Source organism: Saitoella complicata, assembly GCF_001661265.1.
Source record: "Saitoella complicata NRRL Y-17804 unplaced genomic scaffold SAICOscaffold_18, whole genome shotgun sequence".
NCBI classification, from domain to species: Eukaryota; Fungi; Ascomycota; class Saitoellomycetes; order Saitoellales; family Saitoellaceae; genus Saitoella; species Saitoella complicata.
The window spans coordinates 78,863-105,664 of record NW_017567009.1 but is presented as its reverse complement, the minus strand read 5'-3'; the positions used below and the strand labels follow the sequence as shown (position 1 = coordinate 105,664).

At 52.0% G+C, this 26,802-nt stretch overlaps 13 protein-coding genes across 13 annotated transcripts; 6 read left to right on the top strand and 7 right to left on the bottom strand.

The window, feature by feature from the left end:
• Window positions 1–103: 103 nt before the first annotated feature.
• Window positions 104–1,359, top strand: SAICODRAFT_8645 (uncharacterized protein; the record flags this gene model as incomplete). The annotated part of the gene is made up of 3 exons (XM_019171435.1): window positions 104–418; window positions 471–730; window positions 783–1,359. The coding sequence occupies 3 exons, from the start codon at window positions 104–106 to the stop codon at window positions 1,357–1,359; spliced, it is 1,152 nt and encodes a 383-aa protein (XP_019022826.1).
• Window positions 1,276–3,156, bottom strand: SAICODRAFT_94784 (uncharacterized protein). Its single transcript, XM_019171953.1, has 4 exons — window positions 3,057–3,156; window positions 2,921–2,999; window positions 2,263–2,865; window positions 1,276–2,207 (listed from the first exon to the last, which is right to left on the bottom strand). Exons 1-4 carry the CDS (start codon window positions 3,119–3,121, stop codon window positions 1,485–1,487), a joined length of 1,470 nt encoding a protein of 489 aa, XP_019022825.1. The 5' UTR covers window positions 3,122–3,156; the 3' UTR covers window positions 1,276–1,484.
• A 553-nt stretch (window positions 3,157–3,709) lies between these two features.
• Window positions 3,710–4,012, bottom strand: SAICODRAFT_8643 (uncharacterized protein; the record flags this gene model as incomplete). The annotated part of the gene is made up of 2 exons (XM_019171432.1): window positions 3,710–3,831; window positions 3,886–4,012. The coding sequence occupies 2 exons, from the start codon at window positions 4,010–4,012 to the stop codon at window positions 3,710–3,712; spliced, it is 249 nt and encodes an 82-aa protein (XP_019022824.1).
• A 2,438-nt stretch (window positions 4,013–6,450) lies between these two features.
• Window positions 6,451–7,212, top strand: SAICODRAFT_26466 (uncharacterized protein; the record flags this gene model as incomplete). Its single annotated transcript, XM_019166942.1, has 2 exons — window positions 6,451–6,648; window positions 6,706–7,212. 2 exons carry the CDS (start codon window positions 6,451–6,453, stop codon window positions 7,210–7,212), a joined length of 705 nt encoding a protein of 234 aa, XP_019022823.1.
• Window positions 7,213–7,365: 153 nt separating this feature from the next.
• On the bottom strand, window positions 7,366–8,901 carry SAICODRAFT_26465 (FAD-binding domain-containing protein; the record flags this gene model as incomplete). Its single annotated transcript, XM_019166941.1, has 1 exon — window positions 7,366–8,901. The coding sequence occupies one exon, from the start codon at window positions 8,899–8,901 to the stop codon at window positions 7,366–7,368; it is 1,536 nt and encodes a 511-aa protein (XP_019022822.1).
• Window positions 8,902–9,278: 377 nt separating this feature from the next.
• Window positions 9,279–10,708, bottom strand: SAICODRAFT_31081 (uncharacterized protein). Its single transcript, XM_019167834.1, has one exon. It carries the CDS (start codon window positions 10,684–10,686, stop codon window positions 9,448–9,450), a length of 1,239 nt encoding a protein of 412 aa, XP_019022821.1. The 5' UTR covers window positions 10,687–10,708; the 3' UTR covers window positions 9,279–9,447.
• A 2,432-nt stretch (window positions 10,709–13,140) lies between these two features.
• On the bottom strand, window positions 13,141–13,850 carry SAICODRAFT_31076 (uncharacterized protein). The gene has a single exon (XM_019167833.1). It carries the CDS (start codon window positions 13,738–13,740, stop codon window positions 13,168–13,170), a length of 573 nt encoding a protein of 190 aa, XP_019022820.1. The 5' UTR covers window positions 13,741–13,850; the 3' UTR covers window positions 13,141–13,167.
• Window positions 13,851–14,483: 633 nt separating this feature from the next.
• SAICODRAFT_8638 (uncharacterized protein) lies at window positions 14,484–15,643 on the top strand (the record flags this gene model as incomplete). Its single annotated transcript, XM_019171429.1, has 3 exons — window positions 14,484–14,529; window positions 14,589–14,856; window positions 14,914–15,643. The coding sequence occupies 3 exons, from the start codon at window positions 14,484–14,486 to the stop codon at window positions 15,641–15,643; spliced, it is 1,044 nt and encodes a 347-aa protein (XP_019022819.1).
• Window positions 15,644–16,295: 652 nt separating this feature from the next.
• On the top strand, window positions 16,296–17,857 carry SAICODRAFT_36126 (MFS general substrate transporter; the record flags this gene model as incomplete). The annotated part of the gene is made up of 2 exons (XM_019168475.1): window positions 16,296–16,472; window positions 16,532–17,857. 2 exons carry the CDS (start codon window positions 16,296–16,298, stop codon window positions 17,855–17,857), a joined length of 1,503 nt encoding a protein of 500 aa, XP_019022818.1.
• A 129-nt stretch (window positions 17,858–17,986) lies between these two features.
• On the bottom strand, window positions 17,987–20,735 carry SAICODRAFT_20367 (uncharacterized protein; the record flags this gene model as incomplete). The annotated part of the gene is made up of 9 exons (XM_019166248.1): window positions 20,681–20,735; window positions 20,274–20,464; window positions 20,036–20,220; window positions 19,796–19,991; window positions 19,687–19,748; window positions 19,546–19,637; window positions 19,125–19,492; window positions 18,792–19,075; window positions 17,987–18,742 (listed from the first exon to the last, which is right to left on the bottom strand). The coding sequence occupies exons 2-9, from the start codon at window positions 20,392–20,394 to the stop codon at window positions 17,987–17,989; spliced, it is 2,064 nt and encodes a 687-aa protein (XP_019022817.1). The 5' UTR covers window positions 20,395–20,464; window positions 20,681–20,735.
• A 332-nt stretch (window positions 20,736–21,067) lies between these two features.
• SAICODRAFT_26460 (uncharacterized protein) lies at window positions 21,068–22,832 on the top strand (the record flags this gene model as incomplete). The annotated part of the gene is made up of 3 exons (XM_019166940.1): window positions 21,068–21,189; window positions 21,290–21,308; window positions 21,348–22,832. The coding sequence occupies 3 exons, from the start codon at window positions 21,068–21,070 to the stop codon at window positions 22,830–22,832; spliced, it is 1,626 nt and encodes a 541-aa protein (XP_019022816.1).
• On the bottom strand, window positions 22,810–23,271 carry SAICODRAFT_31074 (uncharacterized protein). Its single transcript, XM_019167832.1, has one exon. It carries the CDS (start codon window positions 23,061–23,063, stop codon window positions 22,866–22,868), a length of 198 nt encoding a protein of 65 aa, XP_019022815.1. The 5' UTR covers window positions 23,064–23,271; the 3' UTR covers window positions 22,810–22,865.
• A 940-nt stretch (window positions 23,272–24,211) lies between these two features.
• SAICODRAFT_59289 (P-loop containing nucleoside triphosphate hydrolase protein) lies at window positions 24,212–26,029 on the top strand (the record flags this gene model as incomplete). The annotated part of the gene is made up of 1 exon (XM_019169676.1): window positions 24,212–26,029. One exon carries the CDS (start codon window positions 24,212–24,214, stop codon window positions 26,027–26,029), a length of 1,818 nt encoding a protein of 605 aa, XP_019022814.1.
• Between the last annotated feature and the right edge of the window lie 773 nt (window positions 26,030–26,802).

The window sequence follows — 26,802 nt, the reverse complement described above, 5'->3', positions numbered from 1 at the left end:
CGCCGCACGTACGCCTCAGGGAGAAGACCTTGGGGCCTTGCCGAAGCGCTGCGATATGAAGTATACGGGACGATAGCGACGACGAAGGTCAATTGTGTCGAGAATGCGCCGTCTGAAGCCTTTTCTGTATTACGAGGCCGACGAGACCGGTGAAGATGAAGAACTTCTGGATGAGCATCGCGCACGGGAGACGGCACTGTGCAATGCCGAGAATGGCATCCTCGCTGTCCTGGGAATGGTTGATCCATCCGACATTCCACCATATCCGAACTCACGAGACACCGCAAGAGCCATAGGTCGTCATGCGAGGCATCTTCAGGAGGCAGAGAATGATATGGGACTCTTTCTAAGTTTGTCGACAATGAGCATGTCGTATCTGATGATGTGTCCATTGGATACATTGCGAACGAGACTCCTAGTAGGACTGCTCTTATCCGGGTCACTTCAAACTTTGACTGATAGTAATTCAGACCTTCAAATTGACGGACTCTAAATGGTACATCACTCAAATCATTCAACAAGCCTGGGAAACAGGCACCTTCAAACAGCTCTACGCCGGTGTTCCCGCATTGTTCACGCTACAAGCTCTTTACGTTGGCACTTCGCAACTCGAGAAATACGTCGTAGCATGGATACTTCGAAAGTTGAGGTGTCGAAGATCAAATTTAGCTTGGAAATCCCTACCAAAGCTGCTCGGGCCGGTCGTCAAGATTCGCGGGATGGAGCTCTGGTAAGTGAACCTTGAACTCTGTACAATAACAGGTTAACCTGTTCAATCACAGTCTGTCATCAATCTCCTGGCTCGCCCTCTACCCCATCTACCGCCACGCAACCCTCCAATCCCTCGGCCTCATACCCCTCCGTCCCGTCCTCCCACCCCTCTCCTCCTTCAACCCCCGCACCTTCGTCCTCAAATCCTTCATACTTTCCCTCGCTGGTCTACACCTCCATGATATTATCTCTGAGAAAACAACCAGATGGATAAGAACAAGGATACCGAAGCCGAACCGGAATACGGTGTTGGCGACGCATTATCCTGATGCTGTACTTCACGAGGTCACTGGGTTGATAGCGAATATGGGGTTCGCGGTGGCATGTGGCACGGTTATCGACAGAACGCTCGCATTGGAGCACCTTGCCACTCGTCCACTAAATGTAGCATTGGGATTACAGCCGTTTGGCATGATGGGAATCAATAGCACCGCACAATTGAGGCCGGCCGGCAAAATGGGCCTGGAAGAATGGAAGATGCTATTAACACAGAGTTTGCCGTTGGAGGTCCTCATGAGGTGGTGCTACAGTCAGGTCAACTATGTCTTCTCGACGGTAGTTTCGCGGGGATATTTCAACAAGGGGTGACGGGGAACGGCATATAGGGCTGCAGGCAGCCTTGAGCATTTAGCATGGCAATCAGATACCCAATATGAGCGAAGCCATTTTGCGTGGTACATCTATGCTGTCCAAAATCCTCTGTTTTCGTGCATTCATGCAACTTGTCCTTCGACATCGAACACCACTACCTCGCACTCCAGCGTCTTCAGGTTAACCAACACAAGCTCACTCCTCTCCTTGAACCTCGGCACACTTACCAACCTAACCTTCTGCCCATCCTCGCCCTCAACCTCCCTCGTATCGAAACTGTCCTGGTTACCCAAATAATACACCCTCGGCGTCTCCTCCATAATGAACGGATCCCGGTCCTGGAATGGGTAGCACCACAGCGTATCCGGCGCCGTGGGCGCACTGTGTCTCCACCTCAGCGTTCGCTCCATCATGGTGAGTTTGTCTCCCAGATCAGTCGGTAACTCGTATTTGTAGATATCGTCGATCGTCTGTCCTGAGGATCCAAAGAAGGTGTTACCACCTATCGAACACCAATACGGATTCGTGACGGCGTTAAAGGTCGAACCAGAATATGCTCGTACTTGAGGGAACATTGCGACATGTAACGGTTGCTGTGGTAGTGTCGCAATCGCTGGGTCTAGAGGGCCGGGCATGACGTCGACGGTTATCGAGGACGCCAGGTCCGTGACAAGATCATCGAAGGCAGCGGTGGGAAGAGGATTGTATGCCGAAGCGTCGTACCCGTACTTCTTGTTCTTTCGTACTGTCGATTCATCCTCATCCGTTGGTGATGGTTTCGCCAGCGCATCCACCGAGTTCCCGGCGAAGATCACTCGGGAGATCTTGCGTGCTTGTAGTTGATCCTGTAATCATCCGGGTCAATATTCGTATACGAATAATGGACAGTGAAACGATTACCTCGTTCGTGCCAAGTTCACCCGTCAAATACTCCGCCAACAAATGCGTCTGCAGATTCTCATGCTCATGTCCTGTCAAGCCCAATCCACTCACAACAGCAATCCACTCATCCTCTCCGTTCTCATCCACCTCAACCTCCTTCTGCGGTGCCATTCCCGGCAAACAAACATCCACAACCTCAAAAGTGCCTTCGCCATTCTCACTTCCAAGCACAGCAATGACACACCCCGTAACCAACCCCTCCTCAAGCAGCCTCCCACCAACCAACCTGATTCTCCCAGACTCATCCTCCAACATCACCACCTCCCCACCATCCAGCCCGACGTACTTTTCACGGGGAGGAATAGCAACGTGTAAATGATCCTTCGCAACGTCCTCCAAAATATTCGGTTTGAGTGGTAAATCCATAAAACACGTTCCGATAATCCAGACAACCTCGCCTTGCTTCACGTTCAGCGTATTCATAACCAACCGCGGTTTTTGTCCCGCAATTTTGATGGAAGCCCATTTACGTTCGGCATGGGCGGAAAGGATTGGTTTGAGTGTTGCGAGGCGGAGGTAGTAAAGGTTTGCATATTGTTGTCGGTATTGGCGGTTTGACACCTGTACGAAGGCACGGTCAGAATTTGATATCATGATTCTGCGTGGCCCATCGTACAATCAACCCATCCCTTCGCTCTGGAAGTGGATCATAAACCGCCTCGACGCGATGTAATGACTCGAACTTCTCATCGTTCCTATGTGCCCTTCGTCAGCATGTTGAAACTCCCCATGACCAAGGAGAAGATGCGTACTCTGGAACGCTTAGCAGACTCTCGTACATCTCCGTATGACTTGATCTCGCCTTAGAAGACGACATTGTCGGGGTGTATGCTGTTCTTGTTACGGACGTGCGGTTGACGCGCAGTAATTAGGGGGTAACACGCGGTCGCGATGGGACGCGATCTCGAAGAAGCACAGACGGACGGGAACGAGTCCACGGCTCAAGGAACTTGAGTGTGGAGAAGTAAGAGGTTTGTGAAAGAAGGCCTACGGTGCAATTGTGATTGAGAGACGAGCATACATATATGTATGGAGGGTAGATTCAGAACCCACAATGACAATTCCAGCATACACTCAGGGGTATATGACAACAACCACGGCAGACGATGAAAGAGAAAGATTGACAGAGAACGTTTTCAAGATTTGAAAGGTTGATTAGACCGAATGGAAAAAGCGAAAAGGAAAGAAGCCATTAACACCACCAAATTTTGCCCGTTGGTAAAAAGTATCAAGTAAAAAAAGAAAAAAAGAGTAACCCCTTCCGGTTTGAGATCGAGGGTCGCCAATGATCTTGACCACCGCGTATCCTCTCATTTCATGCAATTGCAATCACCCATATTAAGAACCACCATTTATCGTTTCACTCCATCAATGCGACACAACTCTATAGAAGTGTAGTGTGCATTTAGAAGGAAGCAACGGAGGCAATGAGGGCAACCAAGGCAACAGCGAAGGCGGAGGTGCTCAAGGAAGCGGCGCCAGAGGCGGTACCGATGGGGGAGACGGTGCCGTTAGCAGCCCAGGTACCTGTAGCAAACAGTCAGTACAGAGCTCATTTTATCCAAGAAGGATTGAACGAACCGTTGTGGGAGGCAACAGTGGAGTTGGTCAAGGCGGTGCCGTTAACAGCGGTACCGTTGTGGGCAGCCTGAGCGACGGCAACGAGGGCAACAACGGCGAAGAGAGCGAGGGCGAAACGGGAGAACATCTTGTTGTGTATGTGTAGTATTTGGCTTGGTAAAAGACCGGTGTTGTATGCTCGAGAGCGTAAAGAAAGTAAGAGTGGTAGTGGTTGGTAGGAGGGGGTTGGGCAGGCCGAGGGGGGGTAGATATAGAAGTTTTCGGAAGCGCGTCGGCCCTGAGGGGCGAGTTTTGGGCTTGGGCGGATTCGCCACTGACAATGGACGCTAAAGGGGGCCCGGGGTTATCGCCACAGGAGAAATGCAAGGGAGGAGCAAGGCAGCACCGAGATGCGCGTGAGAGATAGATTGGCTGTACCAGAAGGGACGAGAAGCCTCTTGGCCTTGCTTCCTGTACGCACACCGTCACTTGGCATCCGTCGCCTCGCCAGGTCACTCGGGACGACAACAACGGCCCCCTTTGTCCTTGGAGGTCAACTGGTGACTCTTACCGCTCCCGAGCCCGTCTCTCCCGCGTCGTCCCTCTCGTATCTCTGTAATTCCGCTCGGCTAAATCGATCTTCGAAGCCCGTCCAACAGCTGCCAATCAAACCTACGAGACATGTTAAAGGATCATCGTGCGCCTGCACTCAACCTGCAGCACTGCCTCTTCCTAATCGAGCGGAGCCGCGGCTAATAGTCGCACCACTATTCCAAATACGGAAGGCACGGTCCACCGTCCAACGGGTCAGTATCTAAAAATAGTAACTGGAGATTAGGGCTTGTATGGCACGGCATGATGTCAACGCCTCTTATTCGTTCCCTTCCGGAAGCAATAAAGGAAGTTGACGTCGGTGACATTGAATGGAGATGAAGGCGTTGCCTGGTATTACGCTTCCTCCGTCAAGGCAATTGCTACCTCCGTCGTAGGATTGTCGTTACGTGAGCGTATCAGGGGGTGAATGCCAGCGGGGAATGAGGCGATTAGCACGTAGATAAGAGTGATCGCGATCGTCATGCCGTCGCCAATTGCAACTGTAACTGCAGATGACGATCTCAACCAAGTGTGGACCGGGTTGGGGTTAAGCCAACCTGCCAACTACGGTCTGCGTGCCGACGTGAGGGGGACAACTCTAACGTGCCTCTCCCCCATAGCTGCAGTAGTTAGGTGACTCTTGAATTCGATCATGAGAGGTTTAGAAAACCAGCGTGCAATTGGAAAGCCAAGCAGCGGAGATTTGATCGGTGCACAGGAGATCGGGCACAGCCTTGGAAACGGGAAGGGTCGTGGTTGAGATGAACTCGTAAGCTTGACAGCGGCAAGATGGTGTGATCGAGGCGAGCGTGTGCAGCTTGGTAGACGGGGATGAACATTTAGCAGCTGCAGCTGTAGATTGCCTGCCAAAGTGCTTCTCCACGGAGCTCGGTTGTGTCACTGCGGTGCGGTGTCGATCGCAGGTAGCAGTTGCCTGCTCTGCATCGAAGGTTCGACAATCGTCTATAACAAGGTTAACCAATTGCTGGATTTGCCCTCTTGTTTCCAGTTGAAGACGTATTGCTCACTATGTTGGCGTGATCAAAAGGCAGAGCACCCTCGCCTAAACCAAAACGCAGCCTAAAGGCGTTTCAAGCCGAACGCATCCTCTTTGAACAATGACCGCAATACTCATATAACCTTCTTTCTTGACTGGTCACCTATGGACAGGGGTTAAAGTCGCGGGATCCGCACTGCATGCACCCGCAAGTGCGTCGGCCCATGGCGCAAGCGCAGTGCCAAAGGATCCCCAAGTTCGTCCCGTGGCCAGCTAGAAAGCACGCATACATCGCCATTGAATGTTGCCAGAGATAGGGCATCATACCATACTTACCTAGCAGGGCTCCAGGGGTTTCCTACTGTGACAGGGGTTGGTCGTCGTGTTGGGTCCGTAGTACCTAGGTATGCAGTCGTCCTGCAAGCACGGGAACTTGGCCTGTTTCTGGGATACACTCGCGACATCTGGAGCCCTTCTGCAAAGCCGCAGCCAGGCGAAATTGGGAACAAACGCGTCCTGGTATGGGCTTCAGGCAGCGCTCGGGACCCAGTGATGCTGCTCCTCCAAGCATCCCACCCCGACCAAGGATGACATAGAAGAGGCCTTCAACCGTTCGAATAGAACGTAACTGAGACTGAATCCACCCTTGAGGGAAGAATTGCCCTATGACAATATTGCATGTGCGGAGCGTGTGAATGTCGATGATGACGTCAGCGTCGTAAATCCTCGACTCGCGACCGTCATTGACCTCCTTTTCCAACTCACTTGACAGGATCATTTCCAACACTCCTCGTTCGAAACTGAAGAGCTCGTCTCTCGCTCATTCGCGGGCATCTCACGCTCGGTTCTGCAATACGCGACGCATCGATCGCCGTTACCCGCTTCTGACGTAAATCAGCGCACTAAATGCTCCGCCTCGAGGCTTCCCCAGAAAATGTACAAAAGCTGAGAAAGGAGAACTCAGGAGAAGGTCACCACCATCTCAAACAACCAACATGCCCAAAGACTCCGAGGCAAAACACCACCGCTCCGGCTCTGACCCGGATAAGCAGCATCCTACGCCCGATGATCTCGCCTACACTGCCTCGTTCTGTGAGGAGAACGTTTGGCATCAGTGTCAGAAGTGGAAGGAGGATCACCCGGAGGATTTTGATAGGAAGTACGCCGTCTTCGTTCTGACTTCTTCCGAGAGGGTACGTCCATTCTCGCACCATTGTACTCGGGATGTATGCTGACAAATCCCATCACAGACCCCTATGTTCAACCAAAAGCTCTGCAAAGAGTCCAAAGCTATGTTCTGGACCCACCACGTCCTCTCCGTCACCTGCCCGGAGGAGGGTACCGATGATCCCGTCTTGGTCTGGGATCAAGACACCGCACTTGACTTCCCCTGCCCCTTCCCCAAGTACTGCGTAGAGACGTTCAAGCCAACCTTCAACCATGACGAGGCTCTACGTCGCCGTTACCGCGTTGTTCCCGGCCAGGACTATCTCGACCACTTCCATTCTGACCGAAGGCATATGAAGGACGACGGAGGCGAGTACTTGTCTGACCCGCCGGAGTGGGAGGAGATTAGGGGTGGTAATGGGGAGCATAACTTGCATAACTACCTCTCGTATGAGGAGGTTGAGCACGAGAATGAGGAGGAGGCGAAGAAGTATGGGAAGCTGTTCGAGGAGCCGGAGTTCTTTGAGAGGTTTGGTGGAACGAAGGATTTGGTTGAGCTTGAGGCGACTTACAACCCTAACTTCAAGTGAACGCGAAAGCGAACGCACTTTCTGGACATTGCATGGAACGTGAGGAGCGTCATGAACTTCTTGGATCGCTCTATAAAGCATGAAGACTGTACGATAGAGCACGAATACACGACTGCGTGCATATGATTATATGAACTCATGGCATTGACTTCATTAACCCCTTCCAATCTTCTTCCGTAGATCTCCAAACACGCCTTCCGGATCCCACATACTCTTCGCAAACGCGTACCACTTCATATCATATATGCTCCTCCACTCCTCATCCGTGTAATACGTTTGCGCATACAACATCTTCCTTCCACCAACCTCGTGCGCTTTCTGTTCCAGCCTTCGTGTCGTGGCTTTTGGCACGGGTGAGCCGGGTGTCCAGTGGTCTGCGTGATGCCAGATGCCAAAATTGATGAAGAACTTGTTACCCTCTTCCACATAATTCGGCGACAACTTTGATGCGTTCGAAGTGGACTTGATCGGACACAGCCAGAGCGGGTAAATCTGAGTCTCCTCCGCCGCCTCCCCCGACCCAACAAACTCCATAAACTCCGCCGCCCCCTCTTCTGGGATATAAATATCCTGAATCACCAATGTCGACTCTACGATATGTTCCGGAGCCGCATGCAATCGTCTATAAAGTGCCTCGGTCGTCAGCAGTGGTGCAAGGAGAGTGCGTGAGATGAGGTTGTATCCGAAGGGAAGGATCTCGAGGGCGTACTTGCCCATCCAGTAGGCGCCGCGGTCGTAGCGGAAGAGGTAATCCTGGTAAGGGAGCCACTCTTCGATGGGTTGGAGGAGGGTAGGAGTTGACCAGGTTGCGTTTTCGATGCGGAGAGCCGATTCGATGTGTTTTGAGAACCATGGTGATGAAGCACGCGATAAGTGGAGGATTCGGGCATTGGGGGGAGGAGGGGCCGCTGAGCGGGAACCTCGAATGATCACCCCGCACGTTGGGCCAAAGGCGATGCCGTCGACGTAGTCATCTGAGCCCTCCTTGCAAACAGCCCTGATGTCGTCGACAATGTCCTGCGTTGGTTGGTACCTCACGCGTACCCACCCCGACTTGGCCTCCTCCAACCTCAACGTCGCAGACACAAGAAGCCCAAACGTCCCGTACGCCCCCAGCATCCCCCAAAATAGGTCCTCATTCTCCTCTCTACTACAGTCAACAATCCTCCCATCTGCCAACACAACCTTCGCCGAATCTAGCGCCGCACAAAACTGTCCTTGAACAAAGGACGAAGACTCAAGCCCAGCGCCAGCAATTAACCCTCCGACAGTCAATGCTTTGAACTCAGGCACAACGGGAGGGACGAGACCGAGTGGTAACACTGCCTCAACGAGCTCAGACATCGTTACCCCTGGTTCACAAGTCACGGTCCTTTCCGCCGTGTCAATGTTCAGGATCCGTTTAGCCGGACCAAGATACACCCGGTGGACATGGTCATGAGACGAGGTATCCTTTGTGCGAATTGTATTTGAAGGAGCCGTTCCTCGGATGAATTGGAGTCTTGATCCGGGGGGCCGTGAGCGAATCTGTGCGGCGATGTCAGAGGCATTGATGAGCCTGCTTTGAGCGGTAAAGGTTGGGAGGTCAGGAAGTTGCAGTAGGAATGGGAAGAGAACTAAGTTGCCCAACCCATGAAGCAATCGAACTGGACCCCAAAGGATCGCTCGAAGGATATCGAGCATCCCCATGGTGACATTGGGTGTGTAACGTAGTCTCTGAGCTATTCCATAATCGTCATGCAGTCAAAGAACTCCACGCGTACGATCACGATGAACTGCGCATGAACCAAAAGATGTAGAGAACGTGTACGAGTCAGTATTTATAGATAATCGCTAGAATCCAGAGATCGTGTGTTCAGCAGCTGGTGTAGATCCACCATATGACTCGATAAAAAGAGAAAGACAGAAGACGATGTCCGTGTATGTGCGCCATGCTCCCAGCCAAAGAGTGAACTCCTTCCGTGTATGTACGCCAGAGCCTTCCTTCCCAATAAGTAATGCGTGAGAAGGTAAGCAAAAAGCAAAAAGCATAAGCAAAAGAAAAACAAAAAAACGAACGCCTTTTTCCGTGTATGTTATGCCCCTCGGCTCCAACGAATGCAAGAACTGAACAGCATGTCGGCAAGTGATGGTATAAGATGCTGCTCAGTCGTATACGGAGCAACGAGATGCCCCAAAAAGAATGCTGAGTGCTGAAGAAAACATTTTCGTATATGAATGTTGTCCAGCAACTGTTCACGATGGCGGTGAATGGACGTCATCTCGTGAAGGTCCACCTTGACTAGGGTCAAGTCGACTGGGTAGACCAGGCAGAGGTTGTCGGCCTAAAGAATATTGTTGTTGATGTAGGTTAGAGATCGCATAAGGTCTCCCAGTAAATCGTCGTTGTGGTGGTTCGTTCAATGTGAAGGCTTGAGGACCTGCTGGTGTGGATAGGGGAACCTGTTTACGTTGAGCTGCACGAGCAATCTCCGGTCGTGCCCAGCGCGTTGGGCCTTGTGTCGTAACAGCACCAGCGCCGTATTCACCACGCGGCGGCAGCCTTGTGTGGGTCTGCGCACCTTCCCGAGCCTGCTCGGCATTTCTACGGATTTCAGCACAGAGTCTCTCGCCAACACTCGGCTTCAACTCCGTACCATCCCTCCCAACCTTCACCTCCCGATTAGCATTCCATGGGTTTCGCAAGTGCCGGATCTTGTAGAATGGAAGAGGATGCCCCGTCACGATCCACTCGACTCGGAAACTCACACCCCAGGAATGCTCATCTCCAACCTCAGGACCACCGATGTAGTCAGGTTGGCGTACTTCATCCGGACTCCTAGCTGCGACACTTTCCGCGTCGCTATCAGTGTCTGCTTCCCAGAATGTAGTATTCCGATACTCATCGGTCACTATCCGACCACTCCGCACATGATCTGTCTTTGGCGTAGCCACGACAGTTGGCCCCGCAGTGACCGCAGTTGCATCCGAACTTTGCTTTCCATGTGCAGGTTTCCACTCAATGTCTGGAGACACCGCTTCCGGACTTTGTGATCCGGAGTGAGAACGGAAGACAGGGGATGCCATCCGAGCGTATCCATAGTATTCACCGGTTTTGTTCGCACTGAAAATGAGATAAACGTTTTCGGCGGATCGATAAGCTTGATCCAAGACAATTTCGTTATGAGCTTGAGTAGCCCACACGCCGTTCTGCAGAGACAGATCCAAATTTTCCTTTGACAAACTTTTGATAATGAAGTATCTGTTTTTTGCCGTAGCCTTTTCGTGTTCCATGGCGCTGCGCTCTCGCGCTTCCGCCGCAGATTCCGGACTCTGAGGTTGAGCTGCAGAGGATGGAGTCTGTGGTTCAGGTGCCTTTCGCAGTCGACAAAGTAACTTGACGCCTGCAAACTCCCGTCCATTGTACTTCTGTAATGCCTCCAAGCACGTGGCCTCAGTCTTGTAATTGATAAAGGCACATTTGCTTTTCCGCATTACAAAGATACTCTCTAAACCCGGCGATGCAAAGAAATCCTTCGCCCCGACAAGGTCGACTGACGTAGGGAAGTTTCCGATCCACAACGTGTATCCAGTCTGCCTTGGTTTTCGAGGTGGACCCCGTGACCCTGGGCTTGTCTGTCCCGTAGCGAGCTCCTGAGGCTTACAATCCTGATTTGCCACTTCCGTATATCCCCGGTCATCCCTCGGTCTCGGCACTGCTCCTTTTCCGGTGTGTGCCGGAACAGGATGGTGCTGAGTCTGAAAGGATTGCCGAGGTGACGGTGACATCGTCGTATATTGCTGTCTTGGCATTGGCGGGGCGCTGTAGGATTGATGCTGCGGCTGTGGATTGGGCGTAAGCATGTACTGCGTCGGAGGTACTTGAACCTGTGGTGACGGCGGAATAACCCATCCGCCTGCCACGGTCTGGTACGGCATCTGCTGCACTTGCTCTGGTTGATATGGATGAAGAGCGCTATAGGCTGCTGCTGCGGCTGCGTGTGCTCGCGCAAGCTGTGCCGCTGCTACTGGGTTGATCATTGGGTTGTACATCGCCTGAGCATAAGAGGCCGCCGATTGTGAACCATTGTTCGTCGGTGGTGCTTGTGTCGATGGCAAATGTTGTGCGAGTGGCTGTAGAGAAGGAAATGCCGTCGGGGATCGAGCAGTGAGTTCGGGCGAGTGTGGCGCGTAAAACATAGAAGGTCCGATGTCATGTCGTGTTTGCGCATGTGTTTGAGCGTATGTAGGAGTATGTGTTGGGTCGTAGGAGTTGTTGGAGGTTTGATACGCCGCGTATGAGCCTGTAGCTTGGGTCAGCGAAATCCTACAAATGTCGAGAAAAGACGATTGGTTGTACCTGGACTGTTGATGGCCACAGCTGATCCGCCCATGAGGTCTCGTTGAACATGTGGCAGATTTCCTGCGCCGGATCCCATCCCTCCGTAACCCATTCCACCGTACGCTGCGGGCATCATCGTTCTAGATTGCGCTCGAGGACTCGATTGCAACTGATCTCCGAAGCCTGCGGAAGCCAGCTGCCTCGAACCTTCACCCTGACTAGAAGCCCTTTCCGTGTATGTGTCGTAGTCGCTATATACATTCGATTTGCGTTTAGCAGTGCCGTCTGATAACGAACAGCTCATCGGTGTTGAAGAGACCAACTGGGAAAAATGTTTCGGCGTAGTCGGTCGGTGCATCCAGCCACATCAATCCTGGACGAAGAAAAGTGTAGAGTTGAGATTGGTTGAAAAGGGCGTGACGGTCGGTTGCGGCACTCGATCGATCCGCACCAACAATAGAATCGGGAAATTCACAAGAATTCCGAGAGCAGGCAGGCCTTTCGACGTACGTAACCAAGGGGTCCTGGAGAAGCGAGGCAAAAACGAGCCACGTGCAACTTCGAGCGGGTCGTTGTTGCGCCTGGTCCGAGGTAGAGTAGAGAGAAGGAAGAAATAGGTTTCGGGCCGCGGGAAGGATCAAGGAGGATTTCTCGATCTGCAACTCCCTCAGCCAAGAACTGCGTCCCACTCGTGCAGCGCTGTCGGAAAAGGCGGAGGTTCGATTTTGTCTTGGGTAGATTTGTTCGAGCGTAAGAAGCGCGACTACTCTAAAGCGCGCGCGTCGTACCTGGGGGTGAGGACCTGGCCTCGGGATCTGAATTAACTTGGAAAGCCGCCTTTTAAGGGTCCACCCCATCGAGATTGTCACAAACCCCAGGATGTCAGAATCGGAATTTTTAGCTTTCTGATCCCTGCCTGCCAATGACCATCCCGGCACACCCCGGCCCTTCCTCCTCTCCCGGCCAACCTTCTCCAAACAAGCTTCAATATGTAACATGACACAAATGTATATCGGAACCTTTTCCCTCCGCTTCACGACCACACGCTCCAGCTACTCCTCTTCTTGTCCTTCGGCGAGATCGTCACTGGAATCTCGAGTTGCCCATTCGAACTATCGCCACCCCTAGCTGCACCACGTAACGCCTCTAACGCTCTCACCCGGGTCTCGACTTGATCCATACGACCGCCAACATTGTCCACTTTTTCTACAATGCATCTCATGTTAGCATGTGCTTACTCATTCAAAACCGTTGGCCATGAAAAAGCAGCGTGGGCTGATAACGTCGAAAGTGCATGTCTTAAATCCTCGGGATGGGACTCCCGTCTCTTTGCCACGGTCCAATCGCCACACCACATGGCAGCGAAGCAGCCAAATAATTCCGCCTTCCCCTGGTCCATCGAAAAATTCACATCCACAAAAATACATGAAAGACGAACTCACCATCAGCCTTATCACCGTGACGAATAATATCACTCACGACACCCTTCACCCCATCATTATCATTTTCCAACGCTGCGGAGCACCACCCAATTAGCGTCCACGTTCACACGTTAACCTCCGTCCTGAAGTCCGCAGTTACGGAGAACCCGCACGTTTAAACTTCTCGCTTCGACTTACCCGACAAACGCAAACTCAAATCATGTAGCTTGAAACTGACGAGTAGCTCCATCTACGTTCACACCAAGTCAGCCATGCCCGAAATATTCCCGTGGTGCAATCGCCTTTCACGTTCGAAATGCGGAGACGCTTTTCATCCAGTACGCCGTAGCGGCCATAAGGACGCGTTAACAGCGCAGTGTGCCGTTGGGCGTGCTGTCCCTTGGCTCTCGTAGGGCGGGACGTGCGACAAGTGCAATGCGGGAGAAGAGTGAAACCCACCTCAGAAAGCCTACCCCCCAAGACCTCAGTCATCTTCCTCAGTTTCTCCCCTTCTGTCTCAGCCTTCATGTCAGCCGTAGCCGTAGCTGCTCTCGTAAGCCCGGGACGTTGCGGGCTCGGGCCAGGAGTGTGTTCGCCATGGTGACCGTGGCGGTGTCCGTGACCGTGGTTCTTGGTGGCCAAGGGAGAAGTGGGACCGGAGAGAAGGGAGAGGGAGGATGCGGTCGGGCGGGTAGTGGTGGGACGGACGCGGACGGTGTTGAAGGTCTTGTGGGAGGTGGGAGACAGAGGAGGGGACGAGAGCTGGAAGGCGGTGTTGCTGTTCATCTTCTGTTCTGATTCTCTGTTTCTTCAAAACACGTCGGGGACGACAATGATGATGTAGACGTCAAGCGGAGAGAATGGCGATTAAATGCACTCTATGCTACTGCCAAGGCGTCTGTAGACGTTGTCCTGTTCGTTCATACGTCGCATACATCTCGTCTATATTGATGCTCCCGGACCCCATCGACCCCCTAATTCGTGGGAAACGAAACAGGGGCAAAGTGCCAACAGTCGTGATTGCTACCAAAGTAAAGATATCATTGATAAGTTGTTTACCGCCTACAATATAGTCTGGAGATCCTCTTAGATGCGAAGTACATTTTTTTGCTGTGATCGCGACCGAGCGAGAGCAGCGTAAATGGGACTGGACGGGTGAGAGCAGAGTGAACGGGATCGAAGAGTTGCGTACAACTAGATTCAGACGACGGAAGTTAGCATACATTCCAATCCAATGCGTCCCGGGCACTCTTTGCCGCCGATACATTGTAGCTACCGAGCTCGGAGAGATGACTGTAGATGTGGTTGATTCAAACATTTGGGTCTGGATGGTAGTGAGCGTTTCACCGTACGGTAGTCAGCTGTTTGGTTATATGATGCCCTAGCGCTCAGTGTATATACCGTTTTAACTCATGTACATCCATGTATCCATCTGCCGTACGCTCGGGTTCCTACGAATGCACATTTCATCTTGCGCGTACGTGCTCGGGCCGCACAAGCCTTAACTTCCTCGAACGAAAATCCAAATCATGGGATCACAACGTAAGGATGTAGAATCCTCCAAAGACTCGAAAGGTATGTCTGGATCAGGATATCTGATCCGATAGTCTGAAGCTCACACACTCTCCTCACAGCTCCCTTTAACCCCAACTGGACAACAACCCCTTCCTTCCAAAATGCCCTCACCTGCTCCTCCCCGCCCTCTACCTCCGCCTTTCTCGCTGAAGATGATCGAAGTTACTTGAACTTGCGCTTCTCTCAACCCCTTTCAAACTTCGATCCATCGCGGCAGAAATGCCCCGCCTGCGAGAGTTCACGACCAGGGTGGTGTTATAAGTGCTGTCAGCCGTTGTATCCTGATCCAGTCAAATATGAGAAAGAGTTGCCTGTTAAGGTTGACATGTGAGCAACTTCCGCAGAGGATGAAGATGGGGACAGGGGCTGATGATGGGGGGTTAGTATCCACCACTACGCAGAAGCCAAATCGAAGAGTTCGATCCCCTACCTCCTCACCGCCTCCAACAAGCAACTCCAAACCCACCACTTCCCCACCCTCCCAACATACGACCCTCGCACAACCTACATCCTTCTCCCCGGCCCCGACAGCACCCCCATCTCTGCGCTCACTAAATCAAATCTCGACAGTATGGAGAGGTTGTTGGTGTTGGATTCGAGTTGGGTGAGGGTGTTGGGGATCAGGAGGGATGAAGGGAGTGGGTTGGGAGGGTTGAGGTGTGTGCAATTGGATTTGGAGAGGGAGGGGGGCTGGAGGCCGATGTTTTGGAGGTGGAGGAATGTGAGGAGGACGCGGAACAAGAAAGGCAAACCCGCGAATGAAACACCCGAGGAGAGTGGACAAACAGCGGAAGATGGGTGTATCGACTCCCGCACCCACCACATCCTAGGCGACGTCGGATCCTGGATCTCCTCAGCCGAAGCCGTGTACCTCGCCATTAAAGAAGTTGACGCAGCGAAAGCCAAGTACGCGCCAACGGACGCGAGCTCGCATGGGGCAGTGGAAACTGAGAAGGATGAGCACAAGTATGATGATTTGTTGTACTATTTTGCGTGGCAGGCGAGGGAGGCGGGGAGGAATATGGTGAAGACGTTTGAGCGAAGGAGGGCGGGTGAGGCGAGAGGACAAAGCGGCGCGGCGGTAGCCCATGATTCCACCGCAAAGAAGACTTAGAGGAGCGAGGGTTGATGAAGACGAGAAGCGAGTCACGAGCAGGCTGTTCACGTGAAGGTGAAGGTGATCAATGATCTACCGTGCAGTTCACTTCGCTTGGGTCACATGGCGTTATGAAGACATAAGCGAGCCGTCAATTTGTCGACGTCGAGAACAATTGACTTATAGTGAACGAGTAGCAATGGCCATCGTGAAAGCCAATCGCAGGAGGAGCACGTCGTTGGCCGTCGCATCATCGGTGCATTTCGACACCGCCTCCGATCAATGACCAACGATGTCCGCTCTCGATCATACCGGGGAAGCGCCAGGATCACATGCGAGCCAACCAAGGGTTTCTCGGAGTAAGACGTTCCCCCAATGAGCCGCCGGAGAAAGAACAACATCAGGTGTAGACAATTCTGGGCGATCTAGAACGTGAGCCGTGTCTCTGTTCGCTTACTGATTCAAGCGAACCAATCAGCGCGCGCGTGGGACTCGTATCGAGGCTTAGCCGAAACTCTATGCCGGCGATACCCCACACCCCACACTTTTCCCCGCGTACGATAACCATAATTCAAATCACGCTGGTGAAGCGAGGGCCCGGAAAGGTGCCCTATATAAGGGGCGTCCTTCGCCCCGTCGAGTTGGACGTCAATCAACAACAACAACAGCAATGGCAGACACGGAGAAGAATTACTCCCAACACATCGAGTATACCAGCAAGGAGGGTGGCATCAGCCCTCAACCAGCCGAGATCACAGAGTATGTCGAGCCTCCGCTCGAGGTCCAGCGTAAGCTCCTTCGCAAGATCGACCTGCGTATCCTCCCCGTCATGGCCCTTCTCTACCTGGTATGTCCTTTCTCACGCTTGCCCTCCCCCCAATCAAATGACTAACATGGTGGATGTAGTTCTCCTTCCTCGACCGCACCAACATCGGCAACGCCAAAATCGACGGCCTCGTCGACGAACTCAAACTCACCAACATGCAATACAACCTCTGCCTTACCGTCTTCTTCTTCACCTACGCCGCCTTCGAAATCCCCTCCAACCTGTGTCTCAAGAAATGGGGTGCAAAGAGGTGGATTCCGTTTATTATGTTTTGGTGGGGTATTGTAATGACGTTGATGAGTCTGTGTCAGTCATATGAGGGGTTGTTGGGTGCAAGGTTGGCGCTTGGGTTGGCGGAGGCGGGGTTGTTTCCGGGCGTTACGTATTACATGACGACGTGGTACAAGAGGTCCGAGATTCAGTTCCGTGTTGGTGTCTTCTTCTCGGCTGCCACTATCGCTGGAGCTTTTGGTGGTCTTTTGGCCTATGGCATTGGAAAGATGGCTGGTCTTGGTGGATGGGAGCACGGATGGAGGTGGATCTTTGCCATCGAGGGTATCGCGACTGTCCTCCTCGCCATCGCCTCTTACTGGATGATCTCCGACTCGCCCATGAAGGCCAAGTACTTGACCCCATCTGAGGCTCAGATGCTCGTCGACCGTGTCAAGTATGATGGTGTTGCGATGGCAACGCCCATGCCTGAGGAATTCCAGTGGAAGTACGTCGTTGATGGTATCTGTGACTGGAAGGTCATCGCCTCGCTCTTCATCTACTGGGGATCCATCACGCCGCTCTACGGTATCGCCCTTTTCTTGCCGTCGATTATCAAGGGCCTCGGGTATGCTACCACTACGGCTCAGCTCTTGACCGTCCCAGTCTACACCGCCGCCTGTGTTGGCTGTATCATCTTCGCCTACTACTCCGACAGACTCAAGCACCGCTCCTCCTTTATCATCGCTGGTTGTGGGTTGTCCTTCCTCGGCTACACCATCGCATTCTCCACCCTCAACCCAAACGTCCGCTACTTCTCCATGTTCCTCGCCGCGATCGGCTCTTACTCCGGATTCCCCTCCGTCGTCGCGATCCTTACCAACAACATCGGCGGCAAGACCAAGCGTGCTACTGCTATCGCTATTCAGATCGGCGTAGGCGGTATGGGAGGTACGATTTCTTCCAATATTTTCAGGACGCAGGATGCGCCGCATTACAAGTTCGGTTTGGCGATTTGTATGGGGTTGAACTGTATGGGAATGTTGACTGCGGGTTTGAATTATTTGGCGTTGAGGATTGCGAATAAGAGGAAGCTTGAGAGGCAGGCGAGGATTGAGAATGGGGAGGAAACGTATACGAATGAGGAGTTGTCGGCCATGTGTGATAGGAGTCCGTACTTTGCTTACACTCTTTAGGAGGTGGCTTCGTTTATTTCTTGCTTTTGGAACGAGGTGTACGATATATTATGACGGAGACGTACAGAGGATACTACAGATATGAAAGTTCTGCTTTTTAGTTTGGCTTTAACAATATATTCTTGTTGCTTAAACTGCTCGGTGCATTACAATCGCCATGATGGTATCCTTCCCTGTCCTGCCATCGACTACGCTCGAAGCCGCGATAAAGTGAATAGGCAGGTCGTCCGCTTCCAAAGGAGCCGTAATGCTCCGGCGGGCCAATTGCTCGTCTTTGGCGACCATGCCGCCGTGGTTGTAGAAGACGGTGCAACCGATGCAGCTCGAAGAGGAGATCGTGATCCTCTTTCCAAGTGCTGCGCAAGCATCGACAACGGAGACCTCTGTGCCTGTGGATGGCAAAACAGCGACTACACTGTGCAAAACCTTGCCAACTCGTTTCTCCTGAACCGACAACAGCATACCATCGAGTTCTTGAAGACTGCTTCGCGAGGTAACGTGCTGAACGACCTCCACCGGTTCATCCTCATCAGAATCATCATCGACATTCGCCTCCTCCACCTTCCCATCCCATCCAGCAACCTGCCACTCCACCAAAGCCCCCTTGGGCAAACCCTCAACTTCGACGATGAGGGTAGGCGGGACCCAACCCTGTCCATCGAAGAACGCATGCCAGGCTCGGTTGACAAGAGGGGCGTCGTCGTGTTTGACAACGTATGCAATGCAGCTACCGATATGCTGACGCCGAAGCTCCACGACATCGCAGATACGAAGAAGACTCTGGAGACTTACGAGTGCTTCCCTACCGACTGAGCGGGGCTCTTGGAACTGGAGGGTGGCGGGGATCATTCCGATTTGGCCGGCGACATAGATGTTTCCATTTGACTACACCTTCCATTAGACGGTGCAAGAAGAGCACGGGGGATGTACACACGTTAATGCATTGCGAATAAGGACCGATATTCGCAGGTGCCCAGTAACTCTGTCCCTGTACATGGAGGCCTTTGCGGTTCGCTTTGGTGGTTGAGGCGACGACACTGACTTGAACGCGCTGTGGTGACGGGAGATGGGCTGCGATGCAGACTCGAGATGGTGGGTCAGCGAATTGGAAGGATCTTTTGTAGAGTTCGTTGACTGCCGCAAAGTCTGACATGGAGGCAAGGATGACTGTGGTGAAGGTGACGTCTTGGAAGGCGAGGTTGCTTTGAGAAAGGTGTTCTACGGAGAACATTAGCGAGGAAAACAACACATGGTTCAGTATAATTACCCTTGACGTTGGTCATGCATGCTTCCATCTCATCTTGCACTGTAGCGAAAGTTGATGTACTCTCATTGGCGAACGCCGTCACACCAGAGATGGAGAGGAGGTTCTTTGCGTCAGACGATGCTTCTCCGAGAAGACTATCGGCATCAGGAGACAACGCCAGAGCCAACTCAGCAAAGGATGTCTCAAGATCTTGTTCACCTTCCTTTTCGATGACTTCTTGTACGTGATGCAGATCCTCGCTGACAAGCTCGGGCAATGCAAAGTCTTCGAGCCACTCAGAGGAAACATCGTCTTTAGCCTCAGTATGGGCTATGAGCTTCAGGTATGCTACGTCGCCAGCAGAGTGATCGACAATCTCCTGCTCGTCACTGTAGTCAGAAGTTAGTAACGTTCGTGAAGGGAGGTCAATCCGTCAGCGTACATTACGATACGTCTTGAGAACAGAGGACAGTCGAGAACAAAAGTTTCGTACTCGCCGCCTTCACCGCAAGGGTGCAAGTCAAAGCGCTCATTCTGAGAACAGTTAGAATTGACGTAGATGTAAACGTGAAGGATCACTCACCAGTGACAGCAGTAGCGGTTGCATTTGCCCGAGCGTCTTCCCTAAGTGAACACGCTTGAGACCTTCGTGTGTGTTAGCCATGATCCTCGGAATGGAACTGCAATCGCACCTATCGCAGCGACCTTGATCAAGATTGAAGTCAAGTCGTTGTTGACCATCTCAGCCAGCAACTCCTTCTGCTCCCTCTGCCATAGGTAGGCCAAACTGACAAGACCGAGTCTTGCGCATACATGCTCAACACGGATGCGTTGGTAGCTGGACAGGATGGCGCCGACGGAGACGGCCTGCACGTCTGGGTGGTGGGCCTTCATCGGTCAGCTCTGCGCCGAACCTCGCCCGGAACACATACCTTGACATCGGACAGGAGCCTATATAAATCTTCCGTTTCATCCTTTTCCGTCTCGGTGTAGTTCAGACCCTGTTGAAGTGATGATCCGATAATGTCGCCCCGGTACATGGGTAGATTCATGCATTCACTGTAGAGATGGATCGCATCGTGACCGACGGTCTGGTACATCCAGCTATCAAGTTCATCTTCGCTTCACTCGTAAGCTTTCGTTCCTTTCCTACATCGCGAATGGATCTACCTGGTCCCGCAGCAGGCGGACGAAGGTTCGCAAGAGCAACGATCTGATGACCATTCGCAACACAGTGCATCATATTAAAGCAAGAGTCTTTCCCTCCGCTGATCAAAGCGACGACCTTCATGACGACACGATTGACGAGTGAGGTGTGAAAGGCAACAGGAACAGATTAGGAAGAAATGAGATAGATATTTCTACGACTAGTGTAAGCATGTTGCCCTACTTCTATACCGGAGAGCCAAAAGGTGACGCAGCCCGGCTCAAACGAGAGCTATGATATGGCAAGGGGTGTGTACGCACTCGTGAGAGTAGCGAACACTCAGACAACATGCGAGATATGGAGAGATCAAGCACGTCGCTGTAACTTGCGGGGTGGATATGGACAAGAATGCGGGGCGTGGTATCAGTACCTTTGTGTGTAAAACGAATTGTATTGACTATCGACTGACTGCTGATGGTTTGGTGGATGAAGTTGCGGTTGGGCGACAGACGCGTGCCCGCAAGTTTTTGACCGCGCAGAAAAATCAGCTGCGCGCAACCGTGAGAAAACTATCAAGAGATCCAAAATGGCATCAAATGGATTGTATGAGAGAAAGAAACTGTCGGAAATGTTCGCCACTCTTCTCGTATGACCTGTGATTGCACCCCCCGAGCACATGCCGGCGAGCAATTAAGGTTTGCCACGTATGCAGGCCTGCAGGTGGGACCCGGAACTTCGACTTCGACTTCGCCTTCGCCTACGCAGATAGCCTTCACATGTTACGGATCACATCGTTCTCTATTCGTTGACAATTTATATGTCGACAAACGCTCGGAAAACTCCTGAAAGGCCATGCGATACCTCGTCAACTCTCTTGCATACGGATCCCGATGGCGGCTCCGCCGACTCCGTGTTGACCGTTGATCCAAGGAAAAGCAGGTATGCGCATTCGAGGTCGCATGGTAGCGGATCGGGCTTTGAGAGGGCCCTGATCCTAATGCCGTTCTTGATTGCGTTGTATAACCTGCTCGTGATGCAGGATTGGGATACGCTCCTTGGTGGGTATCAATCAAGAAGTCATGTACCATCGTTAACAGGTGATTGTTTTAGGCCTGTTACAGGAGCCGAGATGGTTGATTCAGATATTGATGCTTCTGTTCTTCACGATCCTGGGTTTGCGGGACATCCATGCGCTCTACGCAACAATCTTTCCGTTCACCATTTACATCTGCAAATGTATGACACAGTCACCTTCGATACCCGATATAGCCTATATCGAGATTCTGTTGTTGTTCAATGAAGGGGTTGTCCGTGCTGGCGACTACGGACTTGATATGTCTAACCTCCATGTCGATCCCTTCCTCAACATCGACATTGATCCACCTTATCTTGGTCATCTTCATGTTACCATCCTTTCGCTAGTACAATCCGCAACAAAACCGGCACTGCTCACAAGCGAGTTGGGCATCATCGCAACTGGTATAACATTGCTTCTTGCCACAGCTTTGTCAAATGAAGCTCTTGAGCCCTATGAAGTGTTCCTCCCAGTACTCAGTATCGGTCTCATCATTGCAACCATTCCCGCATTGCCATTCGTCTACTCCGCTATGCGCATCACACGGACACCTCCACAACATCGCACGATGAGATTGATCGAACAACGGTTGATATACGCCTGCGCTGCCTACGCCACTATTGCTGTTATGGTTGTAGGTGTAATACGACCGTGGGTGAAACGAAGGCTTCCGGGAGAGGATGAGCCATTTATCTGGATCTTGAGATATATGTTCCAGGATCATGGGTGGGATGTGAGACTTGGTATGGCTACCTGGTGGGCAGTTTGTGTGGGAATGGGCATTGTGGTCGTTGTCAGGTTGTGGTCTTCACAGACTGGAATGCACCCAGTCAAGCTACGAAATGAGGAGGAGGAGAAGGAGTTCAGCGCTGCGCTGAACCGCCGGCGAAAGTTCTTTCATGGCTTGGTTGTGGTGATGTTCATTCCAACCATCAGTCGTGATCCAGAGTTTGCACACCTTGCCTTTTCCTTCGCATTGTGCCTGTTCATTCTCACCGAGATCATTCGTGCATGCGCTTTGCCGCCATTTGGGGCAGGGTTGCATGCTTTCTTAAGCAACTTCACAGATGATCGTGACCGTCGGGGGGGCATTGTTGTCAGCCACCTTTTCCTTCTGACAGGTTGTGCACTGCCGTTATGGCTTACAATGGCAAACAACTATATTCCGCAGGTAGGGATTGCGGAGCTTGGTGGGGTGCTTTGCTTGGGGCTTGGAGATGCGATGGCTTCCATTGTGGGAAAGGAGTATGGTAGAGTGCATTGGTTCGGACGAAAGAAGACAGTCGAGGGCACTGTTGCCTTTGTCCTTGCTGTCCTGTCCGGTGCTTATGTAGCCTATTGTATGGAATGGCTCAGTCCGCTTGTTGAGGTGAATTGGGGCAGTCTTACACTTGCAACAGTATCAGCTGCGTTGCTCGAGGCCTTTTCGTGGCAGAATGATAATCTAGTGATACCCCTATATATGTGGACAATGCTACATGCGTTGGGTGCCACAGGGCATGCGTAGTAGTGATAATATTACGTTGTTAGAGACGGCCGGCTAAGACTGCATCCTGCCAGTTACCAGTATCGTTCTCGAACTGCATCCTTGAGCTAGCTTTGTTCTACAACAAAATGCTTCCACGTCAACACCCACTCCTTCATTACCAACATAGACGGGTGCGATAGTAACAATGACAGTGCCTGCGGCCTTTTCTTGCAGGACATCTGTGATTACCCGAGCCCCACCTTCGATCATAAGTGATCCAACACGAGTGGTGTCCACAGTGTCTAGGATGTCTTGTCACGCAAGTGCCCCAGTGTGGACTTTGACGACTCCTCCGCCCACACTTTCTAAGATCCGCACCTTGTCGTTGTGAAGTACCGCGTCTTCTCGCATCAAGTAATATGACCTCAACGGTCTCGTCGCAATCGTCGTTATCGAGGGCTCATACGTCAACTGCCATATTCGGTAGCTCGACGGGCAAACCGTCAATCGGACAGAGATATTACGCCAAGGCAATACAGCATACTTATATTTCTTCAAAAATGAAACTTCTCGTCGTTGAGGATATTCACGTATCATCACGTGTGGGTACCTGTCGTACATTGTGAGCTGCAGCGCCATTGTGGCCAAAAAGTCCATTCCATAGACGTACTTGCCGTCGAGTACAGCTGCTCAGCAAAATGGGAAGAAGAAAGAACAACAGAGACGACGACGACCTTGGCTTGGGTGCCGCCTCCCCCGCTGCCAACGTGTCTGCCGACGAATCGCCCGCCCCAGCCGTCTCGAAGTCCGCGGCCAAGAAGGACAAGCGTAACAAGAAGAAGGCCGCCCAGGTCCAGGACGACTCGGATGACAGCAAGTTTGATTTGAAGCCCGAAACTCCCGAGGAGGAGGAGGAGGGGAGTGAGGAGGAAATCAAGCCTGCGCCGAAGAAGAAGGGTAAGGCTGCTAAGAAGGCTGCGCCGCCACCACCAAAGAATGCATTCGATATGCTGGAGGACGACGACGTCGATGAAGAGGAAGAAGAAGAAGAGGAGGAGGCAAAACCCGTCTCGAAGTCCAAGAAGGCCTCCAAGGTGTCCAAGAGCAGCAAGAAGTCCAAGTCGAAGAAGGCTGTCGAGTCTGAGGACGAAGAAGAAGAGGAGGATGAGGAGGACGAGCCCGTTCAAAAGGCACGAAGTGCATTTGATGCACTGGATATCGAGGATGAGGATGAGGACGAAGAGGACGAGGAGGAGAAAGATGAGAAGCCCAAGAAGTCCAAGTCCAAGAAGTCCTCGTCGAAGAAGAGCATGAAGTCTGCTGACGATGAGGATGATGAGGATGAGTCCGGAGAAAAGAAGCCGAAGAAGGAGAAGAAGGACAGAAAAGAGCGCCGGAAGGAGAAGCTTGCTAAAAAGATGAAGGCTGCTGTGGGCCCTGGATCCGACGAGGAGAAGGAGCCTGAGGTCAAGAACGAGGTGTTCTTGAACTCCAAGGCTGCCTACGGTTACGCCTCTGGATCTAACATCGGTCCTGAAGGTCAGAACCCTGCAGATGCTATTGCCATTACCGGAAATCTTCTTTCTCCACCCAACTCCCGCGACGTCCAGATTGAAAAGCTAACTCTTCAAGCTTTCGGTAAGACTCTTATCAAGGAATCCAACTTCAACATTCTTAACGGTCGTCGTTACGGTGTCATTGCTCCTAACGGATCCGGTAAGTCTACTCTTATGCACGCCATTGCTTGTGGTTTGCTCCCAGTTCCTCCTGCTTTGGACTTCTACCTCTTGGACCGCGAGTTCGGTCCTACGGACTTGACCTCCCTTGAGGCTGTCTTGGACATCAACGAGCGTGAGCGGAAGCATTTGGAGGAGGAGATGGATGATCTCCTCGACGACCCTGACAAGAACGCCGTTCGCCTTGACTGGATCCAGACCCGATTGACTGAACTTGAGATTGACGGCTCTGACCGTCAGGCCAAAGCCATCTTGACTGGTTTGGGCTTCAGCGAGGAGCGCATGAACACCAAGACCAAGGATCTTTCTGGTGGTTGGCGTATGCGTATTTCCCTTGCCCGTATCTTGTTCGTCAAGCCTACTCTCATGATGCTTGATGAGCCTACCAACCACTTGGACTTGGAAGCTGTCGCATGGCTTGAGGAGTACTTGCTCCACGAAATCGAGGGTCACACGCTCATGATCATTTCTCACTCTATGGACACCCTCAACGAAGTCTGTACTGACATCATCCACCTTTACCACCAGCATCTCGACTTCTACAACGGCAATTACGACACTTTCGTCCGTGTCCGTGAGGAGAAGACTGCTCAACTTACCAAGCGTTCCAACACTAAGGAGAAGGAGATGGCTAAGCTCCAGCAAAAGCTTAACAAGACTGGTTCCAAGGAGCAGCAGCAAGCGAAGTCCAAGGTTAAGGCTATGGAGAAGAAGTTTGAGAAGGACAAGGCCAAGGATGCTACTCTCGAGGAGGAGCTTATCCAAGACAGGGAGCTCAATCTCAAATTCACTCCTTGTGGTGGTGGTATTCCCGCCCCTGCTATCAAGTTCCGTGAGGTCGACTTTGCGTACCCTGACCAGCCTATCCTTCTTCACGACATGAACTTCGGTCTTGATCTTTCCTCCCGCGTGGCTCTTGTCGGACCTAACGGTGCTGGAAAGACTACTCTCATCAAGCTTATCCTTGGTAAGCTCGAGGCCACCACTGGTACCATCTCCAAGCACCACCATCTACGACTCGCACACTTCCACCAGCATATGGGTGACCAGCTCAATTTGGATATGTCCGCTGTCGACTGGCTGCGTATCGAGTACGGTGAGCGTGGTGTTGGTGATATGAGAAAATGGGTTGGTAAGTTCGGATTGACTGGTAAGAGTCAGGTTGTGCCGATGAAGCAGTTGTCTGATGGTCAGAGACGACGAGTGCTGTTCGCATACCTTGGTTTGAAGAACCCTCATATGATCTTGTTTGACGAACCTACCAACGCCCTTGACCTGGACACTATTGATGCCCTCGCTGAGGCCATTAACGAGTTCGACGGTGGTGTTGTTATCATTTCTCACGACTTCCGTTTGATTGAGCAGGTCGCTGAGGAAGTTTGGATTGTGGACAAGGGTAAGGTTGAGGAGTTTGACGGTGACATTCGTGATTACAAGAACATGCTCAAGCAGCACATCAGGAAGGAGCGTGAGGAGCGTCTCCTGGAGCAGGAGAAGTGAAGTTAGACACATCAGCAGGAAAATAACATTACTAATTGATTCCCTAACTATTGCATCCATAACAAAGGACTCATCTCTGACAGTAAACTTGACGTTGAATGTTGATGTTGAATGCGTTTGATCAGAAGTAAGTGTAATGTATAGAGTAATCCGCATTGCTTGTCCATCTCTGGCACCCGGAAGCACCGAGAGAACTCGCTTGGAATTGCAGAACTCTTTTGATCATCATTTCAAACGCAGGATAACGGCGATGCTTGAGATGACTTCGTCGGTCGTTCACCCCGGCGTAGCAAACCCAAGCTTCACCGTGTTCCATATTCTACGTCAAGCTGTTACTGTTGTTCCTTCCGTGCACCAAAATAAATCTCGGAGCTCCCGCTACTACCTCGGCCTTCTCCAGCCACACAGCCGGTCGCACGCTAAGCCCCCTCAAGCCGGCCGCGATATAAAATTTCGTCCCAACTCCGCCGAGTGCGAGTTTGTACCGACACCCCCAACTGGGGCTTCATCGGACTGGACTCGATAATGGAGAGGACGCAGTGCCAGTCTCCTCTATTGAAGCAGAGTATGTGTAACGGATTGGTACGGGTTCTGTGGAACCTCCGGACTGCCCTGTCGCGTATACTCCGCTTCACTTTCCCCATGCCTTGACAATACAACGGACCATCGATCTGATCACTTGTTTCGAACATGTTGATTTCTAATGGTGGCTCGTTCGCTTCTTGACGATTGGGAGATCAATTAAGAACTACTCCACCCTGACTCACCGGAAA